The sequence below is a fragment of the Leucoraja erinacea genome, chromosome 7 (assembly GCF_028641065.1).
Source record: "Leucoraja erinacea ecotype New England chromosome 7, Leri_hhj_1, whole genome shotgun sequence".
NCBI classification, from domain to species: Eukaryota; Metazoa; Chordata; class Chondrichthyes; order Rajiformes; family Rajidae; genus Leucoraja; species Leucoraja erinaceus.
Window position 1 is genome coordinate 20,815,303 of NC_073383.1, and position 13,771 is coordinate 20,829,073.

The 13,771-nt window shown below is 42.6% G+C and overlaps 1 protein-coding gene across 1 annotated transcript in view; it reads left to right on the top strand.

Annotated features, from left to right (window-relative positions):
* pde11a (phosphodiesterase 11a) overlaps positions 1–13,353 on the top strand; it is a 165,578-nt gene extending 152,225 nt beyond the window's left edge. Inside the window, exons 19-20 of the mRNA XM_055637901.1 lie at positions 5,799–5,882; positions 11,071–13,353. Coding sequence (XP_055493876.1) covers positions 5,799–5,882; positions 11,071–11,214 — 228 coding nt within the window. The 3' untranslated portion in view covers positions 11,215–13,353. The remainder of the gene's footprint in view (positions 1–5,798; positions 5,883–11,070) is intronic.
* The last annotated feature ends 418 nt before the right edge of the window (positions 13,354–13,771 follow it).

The following is a 13,771-nucleotide window of genomic DNA, read 5'->3' on the forward strand; positions in this document are numbered from 1 at the left end:
GCCAATTAACCTACAAACATGTACGTGTTTGGAGTGTAGGAGGAAACTGAAGAACTCTGAGAAAATCCACGCAGGTCACGGGGAGAATGTACAAACTCCGTGCAGACAAGCACCCATAGTCAGGATTGAACCTGCGTCTCTGGTGCTGGAAGGCAGTAGCTCTACCGCCGTGCCACCACTGGTCAGGATTAAATTCCATCCGTCAATACTCTGCCCAACTTTCCTACTGATCTAGATACCAATGTAAAGAACCTTGCTCTCGATACACAACACTGCCAACTCTCACATAATCTGCAATCTTACTAATCATATCATCTACATGCTCAATATGTTAACAACTCATTAATATCATTTAAAAAAACTTCCAGGCAAATGTTGCTTAAACTAATACCGAGGCGGTGTTATGTCACTTATTTTCTTATAATTGATGCCAGCACAATCCAGATAGAATCAACGGAACCTGTACAGAAGACAGCGGAATTTTAAACATGGGGTAGTTCTGGGAAAAAACACTTACCTTAGTGCTTTTACATTTAATCTGTTAGGTTGGTTTAAGATTTAATTCACTAGACTGAGGTTTCTACACTCCATAGACTGTTATTTCAGCATTTATTTTTAGGTGTACAGTCACAGTAGGCACATTTAAAATGTTTTTGCAATATTAAAAATGTAATTTACTAAGAAACCGATGGGTGCACAGCAATGAAATTGAACGCTTCATTATAGATTTTTTAAGTCATTTTTTATTTATATTCACTCAGTCTGTGAACTAAACACATCAAAGTGATATTTTAATATTTGCATCTCTGTTCAGCTGAATTAATAAAACTTGGCCAGGTTACCAATCTTGGATGTATTATTATTTTTTAATTGAAGAATACTGTACATTATTATACTGCCCAATTACATTGGCTTGTTGGAAATGTTACGCTCATGATTACTCCTGACATTTTATCAGAACACTAGCTAAATAAACAAGACAATTATGCCCCTTCTACCAAGCCACACCCCCCACCCCACACTCTACACTCCACGCTACTTGGCTTTACAATCTGCGATGCTTAGAGGGAGAAGAGGAGGGAAGAGACTGCAGCCCTACGATTTTTGCCTCCACCACAGTGAGGAGGTGCTTGGAGGATTCACTGTGGTGGATGTTAATTTGTGTTCAGTGTTGTTTATTATTGTATGATTGTATGTATGACTGCAAGCACGAAATTTCGTTCAGACCGTAAGGTCAATTCAATTCAATTCAATGCTTCAAAACTCATCTCACACCTACTGTTCTTATCTCTGGCCTTTATTCAAATCACCTGCCTGTCAACCTCCTCTCACCTGTGTCGACCTATTACCTGCCACTCCTGCCTCTCCCCTTTTCAGCGTTCTCCTCCCCCACACAGTCTGAAGGAGGGTCACAACCCCAAACATCATCTATCCATGTTCTCCAGAGATGCTGCCTGACCTGCTGAGTTACTCCAGCACTTTGTGTCCTTTTGTGTATTAACCAGCATCTGCAGTTCTTTGCTCTACAAATGTTTTCAATGCAGTTTCCTGGTTCAATGCAGAAACTGCAGGAATGTCTGTATTGCCATCGGATGGCATTTTCATTTTAAACTCTGGCCATCACATCTGCTGATTCCTTGTTTAATATTTGGAAAACAGAACAAAGGTATCCATCCTCCTATTCTGTCTTCCCACATCCCTCCATTCCCTGAGTAGCCAAATGCCAATGATCTCCATGTGGCCTGCTGTGGTCAGACTGCATTTGCAGCATTGTGAGCCGTATCGGGGCCCCACACCTGAGGAAGGATGTATTGGCATTGGAGAACGTCCAGAGGAGGCTTACGAAAATGATCCAAGGGATGTTTGGGTTAGCGTTTGATGAGCATTTCGCAGCCCTGGGCCTGCACTTGCTGGAGGAGTTTAGAAGTCATTGTCAGTGTACAGCACAGAGACAACGAAAGGAGAGGAGACCTCATTGAAACTTACTGAATAATGAAATGCGTGGATAGAGTGGATGTGGAGAGGATGTTTCCAGAGAGTCTAGGATCAGAGGGCACAGCCTCAGGATAAAAGGACATGCCTTTAGAATGGAGATGAGGAGGAATTTCTTTAGCCAGAGCTGCGGTGCCTCTTTGGAATTAATTGCCACAGTCGTTTTGAAGGCCAAGTCATTGGATAAATTTAGAGCGGAATTTGATAGGTTCTTGTTTAGTAAGGGCGTCAACGGTTGTGAGGAGAGGGTAGGAGAATGGGGGTGAGAGCGAGAAGTAGATCCGCCATGATTAAATGTCAGAGCAGACTTGATTGGCCGAATGGCCTAATTCTGTTCCAATGTCTTATTGTCAAGATCTATCTAAAGAATAATGAATTGGAGATCCTCAGACTATCTTTAACTGAACCTTACTGGACTTTATCTTGCACTAAATGTTATTCCCTTTATCTGTACACTGTGGACGTCTCAATTGTAATCATGTATAATCTTTCCGCTGACTGGTTAGCATGCAACAAAATCTTTTTCGCTGTTCCTCTGTACACGTGACAATAAACTAAAAAAAGATTGATTAAGGATCTGCACTCGGGTATCTTTCTTTTAGTTTAGTTTAGTTTATAGATATAGCGCAGAAACAGCCCCTTCAGTTCACCGACCCGCACTAATCAGCGATCCCTGTACACACTTCTTTCTTTCGTGCCCATCATCTATGTTTCAAATGTTCGGCCAGGCTCTTGCACCATGGACAGCTTTCTCGTTTGCCACCGCTAGATCTTCCAGGCAGCATTGTTCACCAAGAAGTGGGCATCTTGGTATGTGTGGCATGGATTGTACAGATGTACCACATTCACATTCTGTGTCTGCCGCATCTGCATAGCCCCTGTTGGTCTTGCATCAGCCCATCCTTGTACAAAGCCCATCCCTGTACACCTTCCAGGTCTTCCAGTTACACCTGAAACCAGGTGGTAGCTGTTCCTTGGTTGGGATTGGCATATTTACGTGCTGGTGATTTTCTTTTTGTTAGAAACAATTGTACAAAAAGAAAATGGTTGACATAACAATTATACAATTTTCGTACTGTTTCAGTTTTAACATTTTATGAACTAATAACTCGATAAGAAAAAAAGAAAAAGGAAAGAAAAGATTTAAAGAAAAGCAAGAAAAAATAACCCCCAGAACTAACAAAGATGTAAAAGAAGCGGGGATATATCCAACTACCCTTCCATACGCCCGCTCACCCGACCCTACCAGCGGTTTTGAGTTTGTGTTCAACCATTATGTTGTTGAAGAAATTCAATAAAAGGAGACCATATTTTTGAAAATTGATCTGGTTTGTCAGTCAAGACCAACCTTATTTTTTCTAGATGTAGTGTCTCGGTCATTTCTGTGATCCACATCTTCACTGTGGGGACTTATCTTTTTCCAGAATTTAAGGATAAGTTTTTTCGCAGTTATTAAACCGTAGTCAAGGAAACATCTTTGAAATATTGTTAAATTAGGGCAGCCCTCGTACATTCCTAATATTATTAGTTTTGGGGGATCTGGCTCAAATTGAGTTTTAAGTGTTTTAGAGATAATATTGAATATTTCCGTCCAGATGTTTTGTATTTTTATACAGGATACAAAAGTATGAGTTAGGGTGGCTTCTTGAAAGTGACATTTATCACAAAGAGGAGAGACAGTTGGGAAGATCTTATTCAATTTGGTCTTTGAATAGTATAACCTATGCAATACTTTAAATTGTATCAGGCAGTGCCTGGCATTTAAAGAACGTGATGGTGATTTTCACTGTGCTCCATTTCCCACAAGGCTAGTCTGGTTGCTTGAGGAGACTGTGACAGTGGCTGGACTGTGTGAAGGAAGCTCTTCCTTGACTTCAGCCGTTTTGGGGCTGGGTGATGGGATTGACAGGAATGACGGGGTCCCCAACTTGTCTACTACGTTCAGTAGTCCTACCGACAACTGATCTGCGGATTCTTGGTGGAGCAATACCAGCCAAGACCTGCAAGCTATCCACATCCGTTGGTTTTAGGCAGCCAGTGATGTATTTGCAGCTGTCATTAAGGGTGGCATCAACTTTCCTCGCATGAAATGATCTCTCCCAAACAGGACAAGCGTACTCTGCAGCAGAGTAGCACCGTGCAAGAGCAGTTGACCACAGTGTGGATGCATTTGTACCTCACAACGAGTTTGCCAGATTGCGTTGGAGGCTGTTCCTCATCCTCACTTTGCCCTTCACACTTTCAATGTGTTGCTTGACAGAGAGGGTTCAGTCCAGAGTGACCCCAAGGTAGACAGGGTGGTCACAATGTCTCAAATGGTCACCATTCCATGTTAAGGCCAGTTTCCTCCCAGCTTCACGATTACGAAGGTGGAACAGGCTAACTTGGGTCTTAGCAGGGTTTGCCTTCAGTTGGTTGGTCTTGTAGTAGTTTGTCAAGTTGTCTAAGGATGATGAGAGGGTAGCTGGTACCTCATCTATGTGAGTGCTCGTGGGCTGCCATTCCAAGGTCGTCAGCATATATGAAACTTCTCGTCCCTGGGAACACTGGCTGATCATTAATGTACACATTGAACAGCACTGGAGCAATGAGTACATGACGCTGCCCTGAGCTAGGCCATTCTTTTGTTTCCTCCATCTGCTGCATGTATCATTTAGCTCAATATAGAAGTGTCGGTTTTCCAGTAACTGTTGAATCAGTTTGGTCAAGTGGAAGTCCTCTGTCATGTCATGGAGCTTGTTGAGGAGCAGCCGGTGGTTCACAGTGTCGTCGGCAGCTGTCAGATCAACAAAGACGATGACAGTTGGTTCATTCCTCTCAAAGCTGTCCTCAATGTGCTGAGTTAGTTTGAGCACTTGGCTGGTGCACGATCTCCCAGGCTGGAAGCAAGCTTGCTCTGGTATAAGGTGTTGCTCTGTGATTGAGCTTAGCCTGTTCAAGATGGGGCGCTCAAAGAACTTGAAGAGGTGGCATAGTAGGGAGATCGGTCTGTAGCTTATTGCTTCTTTAGGGTCTTTCCTGGCTAAAGGATAGCGATCACACGAGCATTCTGCCATATTTTAGGTAACTGGGAGAGAGTTAGACAATTGTTGAACAGCAACGATTAGGTCTCTTTTACTGAAGATACGCTGCCATATTTCTCATGTGGCCTTTCAATAACTAGCTTCATTCCAGGGTTGCTGTTGCTGACCTCTGTGGGTCTCTTGTAGACATAAGATATCACAGTCATTCTCGTTGTAGAGCTTTCCAATCAGTTGTTGTTTTGCAGATGCAAGCCCCTCTGTCTTCATCTGTCCTGAAAAGGACGCAGGTTTCCGGCGACAATCAGTGGGAGCCATCACTTGTTAAAACTTGGTAGGCTGGTGGTTGTAGCTTTGCAGGAGTTGGTACAATAGATATAATAGATGATGGTGGTAGCAGAATTAGCTCAGGACAGTTCCAGTTTCCAGCTCTGCAACGTGGATGCTTCTGCTATGGGGCCTGTACACATTAGTACCACCCTACACAATAGGGGCAATTTTGTTTTAACCGAAGTCAAATTAAACCACAAACCTGTACGTCTTTGGAATGTGGGAGGAAACCTGAGCACCTGGGGAAAACCCACATAGTTATGGGGAGAACGTATAAGCTCCGTACAGACAGCACCTATAGTCAGGATCGAACCCAGGTCTCTGGCACTGGAAGGCAGTAACTCTACCGTTGTGCCACCGTGCCGCCGTCGACGATCTGTTTAGTTAACTTTCGATGTATTTCTGTGACATACTAATTTCACCAGACTACCAGTAATTCTCAGTTATTGTTTCTAGGCCATCTTTGATCGAAACAGGAAAGATGAACTTCCAAGACTACAGCTGGAATGGATCGATGGGATCTGCGTCCCACTTTACGAGGTAACATGTTGGATCTTCTCTGGCTCGCAAGTATATACACAAGCAGTAATGCATGGTGTGCTGCCCATTCTTTAGTGGGGTCAATAGGCAACAATTTTCTTGCATGGGTAATTCACAGAATGCATAGTCAAGGGTCAGGAGTGTCTAAACGTCATGTGTACCGAAAGGGAACAACAAAATTCTTACGTGCAGCAGCATGACAGGTCTGTAAACACAGTATTCAATAGATAACATAGTAAATAGACAAAAAATGGTAAATAGATAAATAAATAACAACATAGTGCAAAACAAAACAAAAGTCTGAAGTCCCCCGTGCATAATTAGAGCTTAGAATTTAGAGCGGTTATAGCAAAGATAGACTCAAATTGCTGGAGTAACTCAGCGGGTCAGGCAACATCTCTGGGAGAAAAAGGATTGGTGACATTTCGGGTCGGGACCCTTCTTCAGACTGAAACGCCACCCACACCCTTTTCTCTAGAGATGCTACCTGATTCACTGAGTTACCTATCTTTATTCTCCAGAGATTCTGCCTGATTCGCTGAGTCACGCCAGCACTTGTATCTATCTTTAATGCTTTCACTTTATTGATACTTTAGACATAGTGAAATCTCCACTTTAGAAACTAATCATTTTTAAGTTGAAGTTCTGAACACAATTAAATAAAAAAGAGAGGATGGCGTTTATAAATATGATTTCATTTATTCATTGAAAAATTTCTCCTTACCACGCCAGTTGTATCTCTGTGAGAAGGGAGTTTGCCAAACGCCAGCCTTCAACTGCACAGTTCAGGAAGGGAACAATTGATCTTCCCACATGATATGTTTGGCTTGCAGCTAGCGAAGTAATTAGTTCTACGTACACTCCAATATGTTTGTGACAATCAGTTAATAAATGGTAGTGCACTCTCTTGCTATTTCAATGCAGCGCTGACAAGTTGAACCATAACAGCCAATTGTTCATGTGAGCCAAGAGCACAGTACTAGGCAGCGAACACAGTTGACAAACTTACGACTCACGACTGTTATTATTGAACCAAACAGGGTTTGCACTTTGGACAATCTGTAGTGGAATTACTTTCCACTGTAGGCCATTTATTGTTCGGTCCATGTCTCTCAAGATGAACTGATACTGTCAGAAGATTCAATTTCAAAGAGGACGTTCAGACATTTTAGCTAATACGTTTTTCAAAGGAAGGAAGTATTAGCTTAAATGTCCGTGAATATGTCTTCGGGCTTCGAAATCTCACTTGAATATTTTGATAGCAGCGTTCACATTTGGATGGAGTATTAGTCTGCGGGAAGATTAGACAGACTTTTCAACAGATATAATTAATTTGGGTGATTGTGCTACATAAAGCCTTAGTTTTTTAATAAATTCAATGACTGAGATTCCCCTGCCCACCAGGATAGAGGATTTCAAAGATTCACTGCCCCCATGTGAAAAATAAATCTTCCCAGTTCACTCCTGAATAGCCTAGCCCACAGTCTGAAAATACTATTTAAATATGACTATGTTCAGTCGTGCTGTTTCATTGATTTGTAAAGTGTCTGCCTTCCTACGAAGCAAATAAGTCAAATATTTCACGCAGGATGATACTGAGACCCAAACATACAATCAAACTAACATTCCGCAGATTTTCTGGACTGTTCAATATTATTTTATGAATATTTCCTTACACTTCTTATTCGCTTTTTAAAAAAATGTTACCCATGTTCTCCAGAGATGCTGCCCGATCCGCTGAGTTTCTCCAGCACTTTGTGTCTCTTTTGTGAACCAGCATCTGTAATTCCTTGTTTCTACAAAAAGGAAGGTTATCTAAGGTCTGAAGAAGGGTCTCGACCCGACACGTCACATATCCATGTTCTCCAGAGATGCTGCCTAACCTGTTGAGCTATATCCTAGAATCAGTTCAATCTGAAGTCTTGCGTATGGCGTGCACAGCATAAAATTGACCAGGTAGATATGTACTTTGAGAACGAATCCTTTCAGTTTGATTTAGAGATATTGCATGGAAACAGGCCCTTCTGCCCATCGAGTCCACCCCGACCATTCATAGTAGTTGTAAACCCGCACGTCTTTGGGATGTGGGAAAAAAAATGAAGCATCTGGGGGAAATCCACGCAGTTACAGAGAGAACGTGCAAACTCCATGCAGTCAGTACCCTGGTCTCTGCCACAGTGGGGCAGCAGCATTACTGTTGTGCCACTGTACTTCCTGTAAATTAATGTACAGTATGTCCTCCTCAGATTCAACTGCAAACATATCTTCATTCATATCCATGGCTGTACTTCTAAGTGTGAACAAAAGTGTATCGATTGCCACTATTTTTTATGGTATACTTTAAAAGACAACATCTTGATTGTATTTCCAGTTGAGTTTAATAGTTTTATGAAAAAAACACACTACTGCATACATTCAGAGTCTTTCGCTATGCAGTCGATGTAGATTTTTGTTCATTTCATATTTCATTAAATCATTAAATCTAAATATGACTATGTATGTCCAAAAATGCTTGAATAACTCAGTAGGACAGGCAGTATCTCTGGATAGATGGAATGGGTGATGTTTCGGGTCGAGGCCCTTCTTCAGTGAGAGTCGGGGAGAGGGAGCCTAGAGATATGGGTAAGGTGAGGAAAAGAAAGATCGGGACAAAGATCAAGGAAAATGTAGAATGGATCATTGTCAGCTGAGGGGCAGGTGACTACGAGGCATCACAGTGGGTGGGGGGCAACGATAGAGGGTGTTGCGGAATTCTCATCAGAGAGAGGAAGATAACTTCTCTCCCGTCCCGCTGAGTTACTCGAGCATTTTGTGTCTTATCTTTAGTGTAAACCAGCATCTGCAGTTCCTTCCTACACATTTTGTCTGCTCCTCTGTGAAATCTCCTCAAGGTATGCCTACTTAGCAGAAGTTCTCCTCCTACATCTTTGGGTTGTGAGAGGAAACCAAAGCACCTGTAGGAAACACATGTGGTCATAGAGAGAACGTGCAAACTCCACACAGACAGCACCCAAAATCAGTATCAAACCTCGGTCTCTGGCGCTGTGAGGCAGCAGCTCTACCAGCTGCACCACTGTGCCACCCTATAGTTACTCCAGCACCATGTGTCTAATTTGGAATCCAGCATCTGCAGTTACTTGTGTCTAAGATAAATTGGAGTTGTAACTTGTGCATTGTGGTGCAGGGGTTGGATCTGAATGTGAAACACATGATTGCTGTATCATCAGCTTAGAGCGATAGGTTTAATGAAGTTTCAACACTATTCGTCTGATCTGCAGCTGACTGAATTTGCCTTAACTTGCTCTGTCTTCAGCCAGCTGAACCTGCCAATGTTCATATTAGCTACTTAATTATCCAACTGTAGCGACCTTCTTCCAAGGTTGGGCAGGCTAGGTCTCTACAAAATCATGAGCGGAATAGATCGGGTAGATGCACATTGTCTCTTACCCAGAGTAGGGGAATCGAGACCCAGAGGACGTATGTTTAAGTAGAGGGGGGAAAGATTTAATAGGAACCTAAGGGGTAACTTTTTAACGAAAGGGGTGGCGGATGTATGGAAAGAGCTGCCGGAGAAGGTCGATGAGGCAGGTACTAGCGCGACGTTTAAGAAACATTTAGTCAGGTACATGGATAGGATATGTTTAGGATACGGGTCAAATGCAAGCAGGTGCGACATGTAGATGGGACATGTTGGTTGGTGTGGACAAGTTAAGCCAAAGGGCCTGTTTCCACATTGTATGACTATGACTCTAAGCTGGTCTGTGTGGGAAGTTCTGGCTAATGTTGGAGACAGCCTTCTTCCCGTGGGTCATTTCTTGTAGAGAAAGCTCAATACTCCAGAGATCAATATAATAAGGGATAAGTGGGCCTTCTAAATCTTAAACAAAATACAAACTGTTTCTTAAAGCTGTGAAATTTTAGATGAATGAATGTGTCCCATATAGTCTATGGAAGAGACAAACTGCACATGTTTACAAAGGGAGCCATTACAATGTCTGAAACATAAAGTGCTGGAGTAATTCAGCAGACCAGGCAATACCTGCAGAGGGAAGAGACAGATGACTGTTTAGGATACTGAAACATCACCTATCCGTTCCCTCCACAGGTATTGGATTATTTCCCCTCCTGACAGGCTGAATTACCCTAGCACTTTGTGTTTTGCTCAAGATTCCAGCATCTGCACCTCCTTGTGTCTCCATTACAATGACGTTTGTTTTAATGAAAGTGCAGGGAATGGAGGCTTATGGATCATGTACAGGCTGATAAGATCAGTTTAATTTGGCATCATTGTTAGGCACAAACATTGCAGGCAGAAAGGCCCATGCTTGTTCTCTCTTCTGTTCTAATGATACAAGGAATGAACTATCAATACTTACTGATAGAACATTAATTTTAACATTAATATTCAAAATAATGGGACTAATTTGGTGAGATTGGCAAATGTTAAGGAATGATATTGTGGTCGCGAGAGTTGACTCGGACACAGGAGTGGTGTGTGGTTCACGTTGCAATTTATTACAATCTAAATTTTACGGAGTGTGAAGGATTTTGCAAGATGTGAGTACCTCCTGTCGTATTACAAACTGTGAAGGAACATTTTGGGTGACTGTGTGTAAAATCATAATGAACATGAGCTGCAGCAGGCCATTCAGCCCTTCAAGTCTGCTGTTCCTTCACTACTAGCCAGGTCTTAATGATGTTCCCACACTCTTCCCCTTCCCTTTGATGTCTCTTGCTTCTAGAAAGTTATCATGCCAACACGAATCCAACATTGGATTGAGCCACTGGATTATTTTCGATCAGTTGAAAATTTATCTTGCACCCATAATCACTTGTCACACGTTTGAGTTAGTATAGGTACAGTGATATCTGGTTATGAATATTGAGTGAATCCTGGTATATTTTGCTATAGTCTTATCTGGTGATGAATATTTAGAGAAACTTAAAAATGCATTTGATGTATATTTATGCCATCTAAATGGATCTTCCAATCAAATTATGTTAATTCAGTTCATTTTCCTTCAAATTTTATTAATTTTCTAGCTACAATTTCAAAATTCAAGGCTCCAAAAACACATAACAGAGGAAAGAAACTTTATGTCCCATTAAAATTAGCGGCTCTGATTCGCACTGTGGTAGAATTTCTCAACAAGATGCATTTACACCCTTTTTCTCCATTGATTCCCAGGCTCTGGCGCAAGTCAACCCAAGGCTGAAGCCAATGCTAAATGGGATTATCCGGAATAGGTGCAAGTGGGAGGAGATGCACCAAAAGAGACAAGGGAGCAGAGACAACCCCAGCCGCAGAAAGAGCATGCACGACAGCAGTTAAGCCTCCACGCGTCATCTCCAAAGATGGATGACCAGCTAAACATGGCTCGTACTCAACTGGATTAGGACAACCTCCAGTTGTGCTTCAACAAGATATGTGGCTGTGCTGAGATCTCTATTGAGTTTCTGCATGTAGCAAAACCCCTCTGCTCAAAAACTAAGAGTGAAAACAACGAGTACACTGCAACAATTCTGCTGCAAGCTTGCGTCTGAAAAGCTGCTAAGAAGCAATTTAGCAGCGGGCAGGCTATGCAGCTCTATCCAGTGCCACCGATTGCAAAGGGCTTGCTGTCTTCTGCAGAAATATACAGACACCATAAGCAGGTTTAAGGAACATCAATTATTTAAACATCAGGACTGAGAACTGGAATTGTCTGTGCATCCTTTGTCTGCCAGACCCATATTATGAATCAATTGTTCTTTGCTTTATTTCTCTCTCTCCACTGCTGGAATGTACGAGTGGTTTGGTTTATCGTCTATTCATAGAAAAATGTTTCTCCTTAGCTCTTCTTGTGTGAGGATGCTTGAAATCAGTCCTCTGCACTGTATGTGTCCTAAATTGATGCGCAGAGACAGGATCCTTTTAGAAGTAGCCATTGACAGATGGTATTGCACTGGTAACAATGGCAGCACTGCTTTACTGCAAAGGCATTACTTTGTGCTGTGAGCAAGGTCATTTTTAAAACCACTGTTGGATGTTGTTGGATGTTAAACAGATTGCATGTTAAGGCAATGCAAAACAAATGTGTACACGTGTTACAAGGCAAAGGATGGCATGGGATTTTGTCAGCATGAAAAATTCAAACTAAAGTGAAAGAAGCATTCAACACTGCAAGATGCGACTCAGCAACGAGAGGTCAATGGGCAACCATGAAGCAGAGAAACGGAACTGGTCAAAGGTTATCGTGCCTGATTTAACAAATATTGCATGCATTTCGCCTCCATAACTGTTAGATGTGGAAGAACAATCGGCAGATGATCGCAAGTCTTTTATTTTTGCGTGGAAGTTACTTTGGGCAATAGGTTTTGCAGTACTTACCTCCTGCCCCTCTACTATCCTCCATTTCACAAGAGCAGCACGGGATCAGGCCCTTCGGCCCGCAGCTTTCTGGAAGATACTGTTCACCTTTCCTAGTGTCACAAGTCATAAACCCCAATCAGATTCCTTTTCAACATGACTTGAATTGTTGTGTCACATTCGCACTGAGCATGAGCCAGTTTTGGCAGCTGACCTGTAATGATATTTTACACAGTAAAGGGCCTGTCCCACGAGCATGCGGCTCCATGCGGCAAGCGCGACCTAAGCGACTCCATGCGGCAAGCGCGACTTAACCAGACGCGGGGGCCGCGCGGAGGTCGAGTGAGTAACATGAAGTTCGAGCGAAGTCCGCGGGACGTTCGCGCGTGACGTACGGCGTCGAGGCGGCTGCGGGCCGGCAGGCCGTTGCCGCGCGGAATTTTTGAACACGATCAGTTTTTCGGAGCCCCGCGCGATGTCAGGACCAGCCAAGCACAACTCCATACGGCTCCGGCGATCAAAGTGGGACCGGCCCCGCGAGGCCGTACGGCTCAAGCGACCACGTTAGGTCGCGCTTGCCACATGCAGGCACATGCTGGTGGGACCGGCCCTTTAGGTCGCGCTTGCCGCATGGAGTCGCATGCTCGTGGGACAGGCCCTTTACTCATAATTTCATCCAATTGTCTATTTATAGTGGAAGCTCAAACAATGCCCATGCCATGAGGCGTTGCTAGCCCAACAAATATGAATTCAATATCCAAATATATATTTAACTCTTCTCCCCCTCCTGCCCCCGGGCCCCATTTCCAGATGCGTCTTAAAACTCTCTTACCTTTCTAGGGTATTGTTTTAATCTCATCTGTTTGAATTTTGTTTCTAACTTGATCCTTTTATGATCAATTTGGTTTCTGATGTTATCCGTGGTTGTACAAATGAAAGAACAGCACAACTTGAGAAGAAACATCTTTCGAATCCACTGGAATGTCCAAAGGTACACTGCCGCTACTTACACAATTGCATAACTCTGTATAATCAGCCATCAAAGGATGAATGTTAGAATTCTGCCATCGTCTTTCGTAAAAGAAAAAAGCAACATTGATATGTAACCCAAAATAAATTGTGTTGGTTAATTTCTTTTTTATCCTAGCCTCATTTACTTCAAAATTAACTCCCATTTGATTGGATTTTCAACCTGTATAAAACCTAGTCTCTGTGAACAAAGCTCGAGAGGTTGGTAACTTTTGCAATGATTCATGTGCAGAATTGGCCGAGTATCACAACAACTATGCCATCAGCAAAATAATGCTAAGCAATCATTCATCCAAAATTCTGCATGCTATAGGGTAGGTAGGGATTGTGATTTTTCTTGTGTATTTCCTGCTGCTTATTTATGCCCAGCTTTTTTCAGCCAGAATGCTGGTTAATCTGTTGCAATACTGGCACCTGGTGGAGGGAGCAAGTATTACAATCTTAACAGTTGGCGTTTTCAGATCCAGATCGATGAAAGGTTTTGATCTTTTGGCTTTGTGCCTTTAATATA